The sequence below is a fragment of the Felis catus genome, chromosome B3 (assembly GCF_018350175.1).
Source record: "Felis catus isolate Fca126 chromosome B3, F.catus_Fca126_mat1.0, whole genome shotgun sequence".
NCBI classification, from domain to species: Eukaryota; Metazoa; Chordata; class Mammalia; order Carnivora; family Felidae; genus Felis; species Felis catus.
Window position 1 is genome coordinate 118,675,918 of NC_058373.1, and position 14,382 is coordinate 118,690,299.

General features: G+C 40.0%; 1 protein-coding gene across 5 annotated transcripts; it reads left to right on the forward strand.

The window, feature by feature from the left end:
* The first annotated feature begins 1,509 nt into the window (after positions 1-1,509).
* LOC101092771 (bile acid-CoA:amino acid N-acyltransferase-like) lies at positions 1,510-14,075 on the forward strand. Of its 5 annotated transcripts, XR_006599781.1 has the most exons (5): positions 1,511-3,373; positions 8,493-8,692; positions 8,975-9,758; positions 12,281-12,384; positions 12,481-12,499. XR_006599781.1 is itself a non-coding variant. In XM_019833273.3 (3 exons), the coding sequence occupies exons 1-3, from the start codon at positions 2,809-2,811 to the stop codon at positions 12,296-12,298; spliced, it is 783 nt and encodes a 260-aa protein (XP_019688832.1). In that variant the 5' UTR covers positions 1,510-2,808; the 3' UTR covers positions 12,299-12,405. The 5 variants fall into 5 exon arrangements, 1 of the variants encoding a protein (XP_019688832.1); XR_006599782.1 differs by lacking the exons at positions 8,975-9,758; positions 12,481-12,499 and adding an exon at positions 13,968-14,075 and having other exon boundaries at positions 1,510-3,373; XR_006599783.1 differs by lacking the exon at positions 8,975-9,758 and having other exon boundaries at positions 1,510-3,373; positions 12,481-12,525.
* Positions 14,076-14,382: the final 307 nt, after the last annotated feature.

The following is a 14,382-nucleotide window of genomic DNA, read 5'->3' on the forward strand; positions in this document are numbered from 1 at the left end:
TCTGTCCCTTCGCTGCTCACATTCTGTCTCTCAAAAATAAATAAATATTTTAAAAAATTTTTTGATAAAGTTTATTTATTTTGAGAGAGAGAGTGCATGAGCACGGGAGGGGCATAGAGAGAGCGAATCCCAAGCAGGCTCCACACTGTCGATGTGGAACCTAAAGTGGGGCTTGAACTCACGAACCGTGAGATCATGACCTGAGCCGAAGTCCGACACTTAACCAGGTGCCCCTATGCACATTCATTTTAAATGGTCTTTGGACACTGGAAGATAAAAGCTTGTGGAAGGCATTCTGTTTTTTCAGGTGGTATGTGCAGTGATGCACAAAATCCAATATTCGTGGCCACTATAACATTGGATTTTGTAGACAGAAGTAAAAATTCCTTGAATTCTTTTTCTTTTTTTTTAAGTTTTTTCTTTATATATATATATATATATATATATATATATATATAAGTAATCTCTTAATATATATATATATATATATTTATTTATTATTATTATTATTATTATTAAGTAATCTCTATGCCCAGGGGCACCTGGGTGGCTCAGTTGATTAAGTGTCCAACTTTGGCTCAGGTCATTGTCTCACAGTTTGTGAGTTTGAGCCCCGCATCGGGCTCTGTGCTGACAGCTCAGAGCCTGGAGCCTGCTTTGAATTCTGTGTCTCCGTCTCTCTCTGCTCTTCCCCTGCTCATGCTCTCTCTCTCCTTCAAAAATAATTAAAATATTTTTTAAAAAAAAGTAATCTCTATGCCCAATGTGGGCCTTGAACTCACAGGCCCAAGATCAAAAGTTGCATGCGCTATAGACTGAGGCAGCCAGGTGCCCCACTTGTGTTGTTTTTCTAAAGCTGGAGATCTTCAAAGATAGAGGGACTTTAACAAGTACTTTTCAAAGAACACACGGTTATTGTATGGCTCTAAAGCAGAAATTCTTGGTCCAGTGGCCATTTAGTTTCAGTGGCAAATATTTTTGAAGCCATAATAGGACACATGACAGTTATGATCTTTAAAAAAAAATTTTTTTAACGCTTATTTATTTTTGAGACAGAGAGAGACCGTGTGAGTGGGGAAGGGGTAGAGAGAGAGGGAGATGGAGACACAGAATCCAAAGCAGGCTCTAGGTTCTGAACTGTCAGCACAAAGCATGACGTGGAACTCAAATTCACCAACTGTGCCCTGAGCCAATATATTATATTATATATATATAATATATATATAACCACAAGATATACAATATAATCTACATTATATTGTATATTATGTATTATATAATATGTTATTTTTATTTTTTTTCAACGTTTATTTATTTATTTTTGGGACAGAGAGAGACAGAGCATGAACAGGGGAGGGGCAGAGAGAGAGGGAGACACAGAATCGGAAACAGGCTCCAGGCTCTGAGCCATCAGCCCAGAGCCCGACGCGGGGCTCGGACTCACGGACCGCGAGATCGTGACCTGGCTGAAGTCGGACGCTTAACCGACTGCGCCACCCAGGCGCCCCATATAATATGTTATTTTTAATACAAATATTAATATTTATATATTATATAAATATATAATATACAATGTATAATATAATTATATAAAATATTAATATATATAATATATATATTCCTTGTCACAGCAGTTTAATGGAATGTTTTCACCTGGATATATTCACCTCATTTTACACGTGTTTTAATTAAGATAGAATTCTACAGTGGAAAACATTTTAAATTATATCAATACATTTTTCATCGTAAAAGATTCGAGTAATACAGATAAAATTCAACCCTCTTAACTCATTACCCAATTCCAGGCTTTTCTTAGGGCTAATTACAGTTATTAACTTGAAGCATACATTTCCAGGGGCACCTGGGTGGCTCAGTCCGTTAAGCCTCTGACACTTTTGATTTCTGCTCATATCAAGATCTCACAGTTCATGAGTTCAAGCACCTCCATCAGGCTCTGCACGAAGAGTGCAGAGCCTGATTGGGATTCTCTCTCTCCCTCTCTCTCTCTCTGCCTCACCACCACTCTCTCTCCAAATTAAATTAAAAAAAAAAAAAGTATACCCTTACAGAACCATATTATTTGCATGTACATACATATATTTGTATTAATGGAAAAATATGATTTGTGAATTAAGCACCTTTTTATTGGGGAAAAAAAAGTCATGATGTAAGTTTTTCTGCACATAAAAACATACGTTTTTATTACTTGTGCCAGGCCACAAGACAATAGGGATCATTTCCATAGTGTATAAATCTGTACTGCCTCATCTAAAACGTTTAAACTTTAATTTTGGCAGTCTTTCTTAATCCCCGCAAAAATAATTTCAGGGAATGAAAGGAGTCTATTACACGGAGCCTCCTTCAGCAAGGTTTAGGGAATTGTGACCCCAGGTGGCCAGAGAGGGATTTTAAAGAAAGAACGACGAGGATTTTCTGTCAAAAGACCTTTAACTTTTCCTTCTCGCCAAGTCCAGCGTAGGCTGGGGATGAGCTCCTGCCTCTTTTAGGCGGTCTTACTAAAAGGACCCGAATACCGTGACCGACCCCGGGCCCTCCTAAGTTGCCCCTTCTTGCAGCCTTTTGCTGAGTAGCGCGGGAAGAACCAGCTGGGGTTCTCTGGTCCGCTCAGCCACTTCTGGGCCCCGCCCCCGGCCCCGCCCCTCTTGCCCTGCTTCAGCCGCCCGGCCCCGCCCCATTCGGACAGGCCCCGGCCTGCCCTGCGTGGCCCCGCTGAGAGAGCTGACTCCCTCCCACGAGAACCCGGCCGCGTGTGTTTGGCCTGAGTCAAAGCCGCGAAGATCCGGAGCCATGTGGAGGACTGTCCATGCGGTCCTCCGGACCCCCGGAACCCCACTCCTGCTCCGGAGGTCAATGTCCACATCTGCCCTTCTCGCCCAGAAGTCTGCGACCTTGACCGTCACCCCCAAGACCGGGCTGGCCGACGAGCTCCTGGATATTAAAGTGGAGGGCTTAGGTCCCAGGGAGCGGGTGACCCTTCGGGCGTCGGCCGTCAGCTACCGAGGCCGCCTCTTCCGATCGGTGGCCCACTACGAGGCGGACGGCCGCGGGGGGTTGGACCTGGCCAGGGACCGGGCTCTGGGCGGCGACTTCACGGGCGTGGAGCCCATGGGGCTCCTGTGGAGCCTCACGCCGGTCGGCTCGGAGGATCCCTGCTTCAGCCAGATGCCGAGAGGCGTGATGAAAACCCCCCTCAAAGTGGAGGTGACCGTCCACCACGCGCCGCAGCAGCAGGCGGTACCGCTGGGCCCGGCGCTGGCCTCTGCCCAGGTGCAGCGCTGGTTTTCCAGGCCGGAGCTGAGCCGCGCTCGCCTGCAAGCCGGCCGCCTGCGGGGCGTCTTCTTGCTGCCCCCAGGTGCGTGAGGTCTTTTCCGCAGAGGGCTTTGCATGGATTTAGGAAAAATGATTTATGAAAGCCGGCTTGCTTTGCTAGCTAACTTATCATCTGAAAAACAGAGCGAGCGCCTCAATTATTTTGTCGCCTAGACACCAGGTGGGACAGTCACTTTGCTAAATGGTGACTGGGATTTAAATGCAATTTGCTCGGGAACCTCTTTTCTGCAGGCTGCCCACCCTTCAGACTCCCAGTGCTGCAGCTGCTATTACTTGTGACTAAGCATATTCTAGTAAGCATAACATTGTTGTAAAGTTTCTCCCATAAGTATTTGTTTACCTGTCTAGTAGGCAGAGCTTTGTGTTAACTTTTTTAGTTATCATTTCTTGTAAAAATGACGAGAATAGTGGATACAAATCTATCTGTCACTGGTATCTGCTCAAACCCAACATAACTGAAGCCCTATTACATATATTGTTCACTTTTTAAATTCTGGTTTCACGTTAGGATACCGATGACTTTGTTGTTGTATTTTCTGACATACTCTAATTCCTTAGAGACCTTCATCATGATGAGGACACTTCTATTGCTCATTTCATAGATCAAAGAACAATTTGTTTTATAAATGAGTAAGCCGAGGCCTAAAGTGTTTTAACCAAGTCACACAGCTAGATGGTGCTAAAATCAGGGTGCAGTCAAATTCTTTGAGCTCCAAACTCAGACCTCCACAGTAACATGGGCTGAGGAGAGAATGAGTGAAATAGGTTGGTGTTTTGTTTTGTTTTGTTGTGTTTTGTTTTTGTTTTTTTTTTAAAGCCCAGTCTGGTTTATCTTCTGCTCTCAAATCTCAGGGTTCTTAGGAACAACTAAGAGTCTTTCAAATGAGAGATTTAAAACATTTTCAGGAACACCTGCGTGGCTCAGTTCAGTTAAGCGTCTGGTTCTTGATTTCCTCTCAGGTCAAAATCTGATTCTTGATTTCCTCTCAGGTCATGATCTCACAGTTGGCCAGTTGGAGCCCCACATCTGGCTCTCAGCCTCTCAGTGAAGAGCCTGCTTAGGATTCTCTCTCTGCCCCTCCCCTGTGCATACACACACACACACACACACACACACTCTCTCTCTCTCTCTCTCTCTCTCTCTCTCTCTCAAAATGAATAAATAAACATTAAAAAAAAACATTTTCATAGTTGAGGGTGTGGAGGGGTTTTTTAAGATCCTATAAGGTCCTAGCAAATTTACATCCTGAGGATCAAATTTCTCAATTGAAACAAAATAAACAAATTCTCAGTTATTTTAATGTGATAATCAGGTTAGTATCTTGAAGGCTGTGGTTGGAAAAATCTATTGCTGGAATAATTTGAGGAACTGTATGTTGTCTTTTTCATGGCTTGCTTTAGGGATTTTGGAAGTAATCTTGAATCCAGAAATGCATGAAATTTATCTAATTTTATTTTATTTTTTTTAATTTTTTTTCAACGTTTATTTATTTTTGGGACAGAGAGAGACAGAGCATGAACAGGGGAGGGGCAGAGAGAGAGGGAGACACAGAATCGGAAACAGGCTCCAGGCTCCAAGCCATCAGCCCAGAGCCCGACGCAGGGCTCGAACTCACGGACCGCGAGATCGTGACCTGGGTGAAGTCGGACGCTTAACCGACTGCACCACCCAGGCGCCCCAAATTTATCTAATTTTAAAAAGAGCAGATCAAGATATGCTGAGATACCCAAATGTTAAGAAAACCACCATCTAAAAATCACTATCTTAATATGTATACTCTAGCTTTCACTTTGGTGGCCAGATATCCCTTAACTTATTTCTAGATTTGAAAATTTAGGAACAGCTTCTGGCACTGGAATTTTAGATTTCTTGTTTAGTTTATATTCTAATGTTCTTGCCTCTTATTTTGTTCTTATAAATTTATCTAGCGCTTTTAGTTGGAATAACACAAAAGAATGTATCTGAGAAATACTAGGAGTCAATTGGCTGAGAAATTCTTCTCTTGGAACGTTGAATGAATAACATAAGCTACAATAGGCATGTTGAAAGAGAAATAACAGATCAACATTAGAAGGAAAATAGTTTGACATTTTACTCCCTTTCCACTGCCAGGGAGCAAGAATTTACTGTCCCCTTCAAGGTCCTTCTAGCTTCTAGCTGGATTAAGAATCAAATTGACAGGAGACAGATTAACAGGAGAACATCAAATTTAATTCTGTATGTATGGGAAATCCATACAGACGTGGAAATTCCAAAGACAGGCAAAATGAAGTATATATGTCATCCTGAACTAAGGAGAAAAGGTTAGGGGTCTAAGCCTTTGAAGGGAAGGAATGCATTTCATAGGGCAATAAGATGAACAGGTGTTTGGAAAGTTGATTTTTGCCCTGCCATACAGTGGCCACTCAGATAAAATTTATCTCTGGCAATAACCCTCATTCTGGGAAAGACCCCCAATTGAGATTTTTCCATGTAGTTAAGGGAGGAGCAAAATCATTCCTCTGAGCTCACAGGATCTCAGTTGCCTTTAGCTCAAAATAATCCACATGCCCAAGTAGCATATTCTAAGTGGAACTCCCCTGATCCCCTTCAAACTCAAGATAATCTTTATACTAAATTGGTCCATCTAGGGGCAGCCTGCCCTTGGCCCCTATACTACACATATTGTTCATTTTATATTACACCATCATTAAACCTTTAAAATAGCATAGGCTTTGTTAGGGATTTAGGTAACTCTGTATCTGAAGCTCATTGAGAACTCAAACGGCCCTTTAAAGTTGGATTTTTTAAAAGTTTATTTATTTATTTTGAGAGGGAGAGAGAGAATCTCAACCTGTTGGCACAGAGGGCATGATCTCATGAACTGTAAAATCATGACCTGAGCCAATATCAAGAGTCAGACGCTTAAACGACTGAGCCACCTAGGTGCCCCAAGTTGCCTTTTTTTTTTTTAATGTTTATTTATTTATTCTTTTGAGACAGCATGAGCGGGGGAGGAGCAGAGAGAGAGAGGGACAGAGGATCTGAAGCAGGCTCAGTGCTGACAGTGGAGAGCCAGATACAGGGCTCAACCTCATGAACCGTGAGATCATGACCTGAGCCGAAGTCTGTTGCTCAACCGAGTCACTCAGGTGCCCCATGGATTTCCTTTTTTTTTTTTTTTTTTTAATTAATTTAATTATTTTAATTTACATCCAAATTAGTTAGCATGTAGTGCAACAATGATTTCCGGAGTAGATTCCTTAATGCCCCTTACCCATTTAGCCCATCCCCCCTCCCACAACCTCTCTAGCAACCCTCTGTTTGTTCTCTATATTTAAGAGTCTCTTCTGTTTTGTCCCTCTCCCCGTTTTTATATTATTTTTGCTTCCCTTCCCTTATGTTCATCCATTCTGTGTCCTAAAGTCCTCATATGAGTGAAGTTATATGACATTTGTCTTTCTCTGACTGACCAATCTCACTTAGCCTAATACCCTCCAGTTCCATCTACATAGTTGCAAATGACAAGATTTCATTCTTTTTGATTGCCGAGTAATATTCCATTGTATACATATACTACATCTTCTTTATCCATTCATCCATCGATGGACATTTGGACTTTCCCCATACTTTGGCTATTGTTGATATTGCTGCTATAAACATGAGGATGCATGTGTCCCTTTGAAACAGTATAACTGTATCCCTTGGATAAATACCTAGTAGTGCAATTGCTGGGTCATAGGGTAGTTCTATTTTTAGTTTTTTGAGGAACCTCCATCCTGTTTTCCAGAGTGGCTGCACCAGTTTGCATTCCCACCAGCAGTACAAAAGAGATCCTCTTTCTCTGCATCCTCACCAACACCTATTGTTGCCTGAGTTGCTAATGTTAGTTATTCTGACAGGTGTAAGGTGGTGTCTCATTGTGGTTTTGATTTGTATTTCCCTGATGATGAGTGATGAGCATTTTTTCATGTATCAGTTGGCCATCTGGATGTCTTCTTTGGAGAAGTGTCTATTCATGTCTTTTGCCCATTTCTTCACTGGATTATTTGTTTTTTGGGTGTTGAGTTTGAGAAGTTCTTTATAGATTTTGAATACTAACCCTTTATCTGATATGTCGTTTGCAGATATCTTCTCCCATTCTGTCAGTTGCCTTTTATTTTTGCTGATTGCTGTGCAGAAGCTTTTTATTTTGATGAGGTCCCGATAGTTCATTTTTGCTTTTGTTTCCCTTGCATCTGGAGTCGTGTTAGTAAGAAGTTGCTGCAGCCAAGATCAAAGAGGTTTTTGCTTTCACCTCGAGGATTTTGATGGCGTCCTGTCTTACCTTTAGGTCTTTCATCCATTTTGAGTTTATTTTTGTGTATGGTGTCAGAAAGTGGTCCAGGTTCATTCTTCTGCATGTCACTGTCCAGTTTTCCCAGAACCACTTGCTGAAGAGACTGTCTTTATTCCATTGGATATTCTTTCCTGCTTTGCCAAAGATTAGTTGGTCGGATTTCTTTTTAATGAGGTATTATAGTTTCATAACTCAAAGACTGCCAGAATTATTTGTTTAATCAGGACTTACAGTTCAAACCAAAACATTTTCCATATCTTTTTTTGCAAATTTTCATATTTTTTTCACCATTTTCCAGTGATATCTCACAGGGAAAAATATAAAAACATTTTTACATTTATTCAAAATAGCCAAAACAAGTATCTATTTCAACCACAAGAATAAAACTATTTCAGCCAAAACAGATGTTTTCTTTTCAAGGCAAATAGGTGAATGTTTTATTTCTTTTTTAAAGTTTATTTATTTATTTTGAGAGAGAGAGAGAAGAGAGAGCTCAGAAGAGGCAGAGAGAATCTCAAGCAGGTTCCACACTGCCAGCACAGAACGCAACATGGGGCTCGAACCACAAACTGAGATCATAACCTAAGCCGAAACCAAGAGTCAGACACCCAACTGACTGAGCCACCCAGGCACCCCTAGGTGAATGTTTCAAAACAGAAAAAAAAATTAAAATGTTTTTGAAGTTAAAAAATAAAAACATTTTTAAAGAAAAAATATAAATTGTACAATTAGAATTTGATTTAGAAAATGTTAACTAGGTATCATGGTCCATTAAATGTCCTGTTGTCTAATCCCAGATTAATCTTCTTTCCTGATTTATAGGAGATGGTCCTTTTCCTGGTTTGATTGATATGTTTGGTGATGGAGGATTAAATGAATCTCGAGCTAGTCTCCTGGCTTGTCGAGGTTTTGCTACTCTGGCTTTGCCATTTTTTGGCTATGAAGATCTACCTCCAATCATGAAAGACTTAAATTTAGATTACTTTGAAGAGGCAGCTAAATTTGTGCAAAGTCACCCAAAGGTGAGTGGGATTGTAGAGAGAAATGCGTTTAAAATGAACTCCTTAGGGCCAGGAGAGAGTGAAAAGAAGGTGGTACTAATGGGTTGGAAAATATCTATAACAAATACCTGTTGAATGAATTCGTGAATGGATAAATAAATACATAAGCTATCTGATGAATACCTATATGCTTTTTCTTTATTGAGTGCTTTGTGACTTCATTAACAATCATACTTTCTCTTTCTCTCTCTCCCTCCCTCCCTCTTTCCCTCCTTGTTTGTCTTCTTTTTCTTCAACGTCTAGGTTAAAGGTCCAAACATTGGAGTGATTGGTTCTGGCAAAGGGGCAGAGTTGGCATTTTCCATGGCTAGCTTTCTCCCAAATATAGCTGCAGTTGTGAGCATCAATGGCTGTGTCTCTAACACAGCTACTGCCCTTACATGTGGTAGATCAATCCTGCCAGGTCTGCCTTTTAACCTAGACAAAATCTCTGCCATGGATTCAGGGGCTTATGATGTTAAAGAAGCACTGGAGGACCCCTTGGATCCAGCCTACCGGGAAAGTCGTATCCCCCTTGAAAAAGCCAGTGCCCATTTCCTTTTTATAGTCGGAGAGGATGACAGGCATTGGAAGAGTTCTGTTTACGCTGACATAGCTGTGAAGCATCTCACAGAGCATGGGAAGACAAATTTTACTCTCTTAAGCTATCCTAATGCCGGCCACAGAATAGATCCCCCTTACAGCCCTTTTTTCTCTGTATACCTTGATCCCGTGTTGGGAGTGCCTGTTTTGGGAGGTGGGCAGCTAAAAGCTCATGCTGTCGCTCAGATTGAGTCTTGGAAGAAGATCTTGGAATTTTTGCACTTGCATCTAGGGTAAAGTCTAACAAACTAAGTTTAGAATATGTGCAGAACCATTTAAGGGATTGATTGAATATTTTTGACAAATGACCGAAATCTAGATCTCTCATGGGCATCTGCAAGCTTTTAAAAGAAGTAAAAATACTTGCTTCAAGTTCATCAGAGCCTGTAACTTTGGTGACTATCCATGTTTCTCCGTGGTTGGTTGGTTTGAGCTTCAACTCAAGGTAATTGCTAAGTGAAAACCAGTTTTTAATCTGCCATTTACCCAGCCTCCTCACTTACCCTCCCTGTCACCCATACTTCCAAAGGTTTTTTTTAAAAAAAATCTGGCATATGATAATTAGTTTGCTGTTATCTGTCCCAGAGGTTATAAAACTGTTTTAAACAGGGGTGAATACATGAATATAGGCCCCAGGTTTTATGGTGAGCAACGACTGGGTTATGATAACTTTCTCATAAGAGAATAAGATGCTGGACTGAATTCTAACACGATGACCCAGAGGCTGATTTGTGGTAGACTGAAGTCAGAATCCTTTCTGTTGTTAGTCAGGTCTTGATTTTTTTTTTTTTTTTTTTCTAATTGTCACCTGTTCAAGGATCTTTAAAGAAACTTAGAGAGGCACCTGGGTGGCTCAGCCAGTTAAGTGTCTGATGCTTGATTTTGGATCAGGTCATGATCCCATGGTTTGTGAGTTTGAGCCTGGAATTGTGCTCCATGCTGACGGCGCTGAGCCTGCTTGAGATTCTCTCTCTTTCTCCCTCTCTCTCTGCTCCTTCCCTGCTCACACTTGTGTGCTCTCTCTCTCTCTCTCTCAAAATTAAAAACTTAAAAAAAAAAAGGGGGGGGGAAAGAAAGTTAGAAATCCAAAAATACTTACTTGCTTTAAAACTGCCAAGCAATTACTAAGAAACGCTAAATCTTTTTTTTTTTAACATTTATTTATTTTTTGGGAGAGTGCAAGCAGGGGAGGGGCAGAGAGAGGGGGACAGGGGATCTGAAGCAGGTTCTGCACTGACAGGCTGACAGCAGTGAGCCCAATGTGGGGCTCGAACTCACGAAACAGGAGATCATGACCTGAGCTGAAGTCAGACCTCAACCGACTGAGCCACAAAGGTGCCCTGACACACTAGTTCTTTATAATTCCCTTATGTCTGTTTGTACTTTAAAAAACTTTTCTTAACACTTTGTTTCAAAAATATATTTAAAAATAGGCACATTCCAGTTCTCCTCCCAAGTTGATAATTGACACAAGTAGACAATGTAATTATCTGAGGGAAACAGAGTTCATCCCTTCTACTTTCCGCCACCTTCACCAAAAATGTAATTACAATTTGTGGATAAGCCTTAATTTATTAAAATAATTTTAATGCAAGTTCTGAGCTTTGATCTTAAACTTTAAAAATATGTGTGGAATTAGAAGATATTAAAATTCTGGCGTTCTCATAATTTAGTTATTTTTTTTTTCTTCTACATAATTGGAGAGAAAGATTATGGTATTAATTATTAGCGTTTGATTTTGGTTGATCAGTAGATCTTGCAGTCAGAACTATATTTTGGGCTCTTCTTGGCAGAGGATGAGGTATTGTCACCCTAATTTGCAGTAGTAACGCTATCTAAAAGAATTTTTTTAAGTTTATTTATTTATTGTGAGAGAGACAGAAAGTGCAAGTGGGGGAGGAACAGAGAGAGGAGGACAGACGATCCAAAGTGAGCTCTGCGCTAACAGCAGAGAGCCCAATCAATGTGGGGCTGGAACCCACGAAGTGAGAGATCATGACCTGAGCCAAAGTCTGATGCTCAACCGACTAAGCCACCCAGGCGCCCCCACTATTTAAATTGTTTTTTAAATGTTTGTTTATTTATTTTGAGACAGAGAAAGAGTGCTAATGGGGGAGGGGCAGAGGGAGAGAATCCCAAACAGGCTGTATGTAGTCAGCGTGGAACCTGATGTGGGGCTCAGTCTCAACTGTGAGATCATGACCTAAGCAAAAATCAAGAGTTGGATGCTTAACCAACTGAGCCACCCAGGTGCCCCTATTTTAAAAATTAAAAAAAAAAAATTAATACAAGTTTCAAATTATTAACATCAACAAGAAAGCATATGTCATACTTTATATATATGTGTGTGTGTTTATATGTATTACTTCCAGATTTTGGGGTTATTCATGTAAGATTTTTAAAAGATTGTTTTCTAAGTTTGATTTATTTAACTAATCTCTACCACCCAACATGGCCTCAAACTCACGACCCTGAGATCAAAAGTTGCATGCTTTTCCTACTGAGCCAGCTAGACATCCCTAAATGATGTTTTTTAAAAAACAGACCAAAAACATAGGAGAGAAATTGGCTTTTTACCAAGTAAGTATAATGAGAATAATAATCTGGGAAGTGGACTATTGAAAATTGCTACATTGCTCATTCTAATTTGAGCTGATAAACTTTTTGACTATATAAATAACCTAAATAATGAATGACTCTCTCAGGCTTTAAGTTGTTTTTTTTTTAATTTTATTTTAGGGTATACAACTTTTAGCTATTTTGCTCAATCTCTAATCAGCTGTTAAACATGATGATTTTTCTTTTATTCAACCCACATTCTTGTTTAGAACATTAAAGTTTCCTTAACATTTGGTTTGCTATCATTTCACACTATTTTACTGTTCCTTTTCAATGGGTCTGGTGATTTCTGAATTTGGGGAAACTGTTTCAATAATATTTTTAATCTTTCTCTTATCTTTCTCCTAGGCCTGCAGCAACAAGTAGATCCAAAGCCATAGTTTCTGGTGAACAGCTTTTGGGATCTATTTTGCCATTTTGCCGGATTTAAGAGAACAAAGAAAGGATCCAAAGTATATAATTCTTCATTCTTCTCCTGTGTGAATGTTTTTTTTTAATTTTTATTTTATTTTTAATTTTTTTTTTAACATTTATTTATTTTGAGACAGAGAGAGACAGAGCATGAACGGGGGAGGGGCAGAGAGAGAGGGAGACACAGAATCGGAAGCAGGCTCCAGGCTCTGAGCCATCAGCCCAGAGCCTGAGGCGGGGCTCGAACTCACGGACCGCGAGATCGTGACCTGAGCTGAAGTCGGACGCTCAACCGACTGAGCCACCCAGGCGCCCCTGTGTGAATGTTTTTAACCTTTGAGAATCTGAAACTCAAAATGTACTTGATGGGAAATGTAGCAGATATTATAAATTAATTTTCAGAGACAGTACATTTTTGCTTATGTATTGGTAAATAGTTTATATAGAGGTAAATAAAACATATTCATGGTCAAAGTTTACTCCTCCAATGACAAGGAGGAAGTAAAAGTAACATTCTGAGCAAGTATGAAGATAAAATTAATTTGCTAATGATATTTCACAATTAATGCAATGCCTTATGAAGTAATCCACAGTTTTGAGTAAGAGGCATACTCTGTTATGAGATCTGTTTGAGGATTAGATTCCCATTTCAACCCCATCAACAAAACTGGCAAAGATTTTGGCAGCCAAGAAAAATTCTAGTTTGGAGACATGTAGAGGTGTGGAGATCTCAAACAAACAAAAACAAAAACAAAACAACACTACAAGAAAAAAGGCTGCATATGTTATAAATATTCATTTTAATTTTCTTTAATACACATTTTACTTTTTCCTGTTTTTAAATAACTATGGTTAAATTACCTTTTTCAAAATGAAATTTGTTATTTCAAATTTTAAAATAGCCACATTATAGAATAACCAGAAAATAAGCAAAATGAACACTTTAGTCTGCTAAGGCTGCCATAACAAAATACCACAGACTGGGTGGCTTAAACAACAGAAATTTATTTCCTCACAGTACTGGAGGCTGGAATTCCAAGATCAAGGTGCCTACAGTGTTAGTTTTTGGTGAAGCTTCTTTTGTTGGCTTCCACGTGACCATCTTCTTACTGTGTCCTCAGATGGCCTTTCTTCTGTGACCACCACTCCTGGTGTATCTATTCCTCTTATAGCGACACTAGTTATATTGCATTAGGGCCCCACTCTGATGGCCTCATTTAACTGAAATTACCTCCTTAAAGTCCCTATTTCCACAAACAGTCGCATTGGGGTTAGAGCTTCAACCCACGAATTGCGGGGGTCGGGGGGACACAATTCAATCTGCAGCAAACAATAGACCCTCATAATATTCTTTAAGATATAGGTATGTATAAATGTGTGTTCAGTATACAATTTTTAAGAAGATTATACCAGCTGTTTTGTTTGATAACTTGCATTTTAAATTCAAACATCATGGCTGCCTGCATGTGAGCAGATGCATTTCAGCAGCATTTTTAATGGAAGACTATTATTTCGTCATTCGGATGTTCAGTAATACCAATTCGTTTTTGTTTACATTTGGGTTATCTTTCTGCTATTAAAACCTTGAACATAAATCTCTGCACTTGTCTGATTATTCCTTCAGGATGAAGTCCTAGAAGTCGAACTACTGGGTCACAGAGGTGCACACGTTTTTAAAGCTTTTTATACTATTGTCAACAGCTCTCCAGAAAGGCTGTGTCATTATAAACAGGTATATACGCGTCCCCATTTCTCCATGCCCTTAGCAACTCAGTATTTTTACCATTTTTGTCTAATTTAATAAGAGGAGGGGAGGGGACAAAGACACTTCGGTTTTATAAAACCAGCATTTTATGCTTTCATTCTCCTCTGGAGGGGCTGGGGGAAGGTAACCGAGGAAATTCTGCTGAATATAGCCTCAATCGGATGCCAAGGTGAATTACAGAAGGTGATAAAAAGAAGGATGCGAGGGGCAATCTGCAGGGGAAGGGAATTTTATAGCAAGGTTTTAAAGTTTTAAATTTAGGCAGGTACATCAC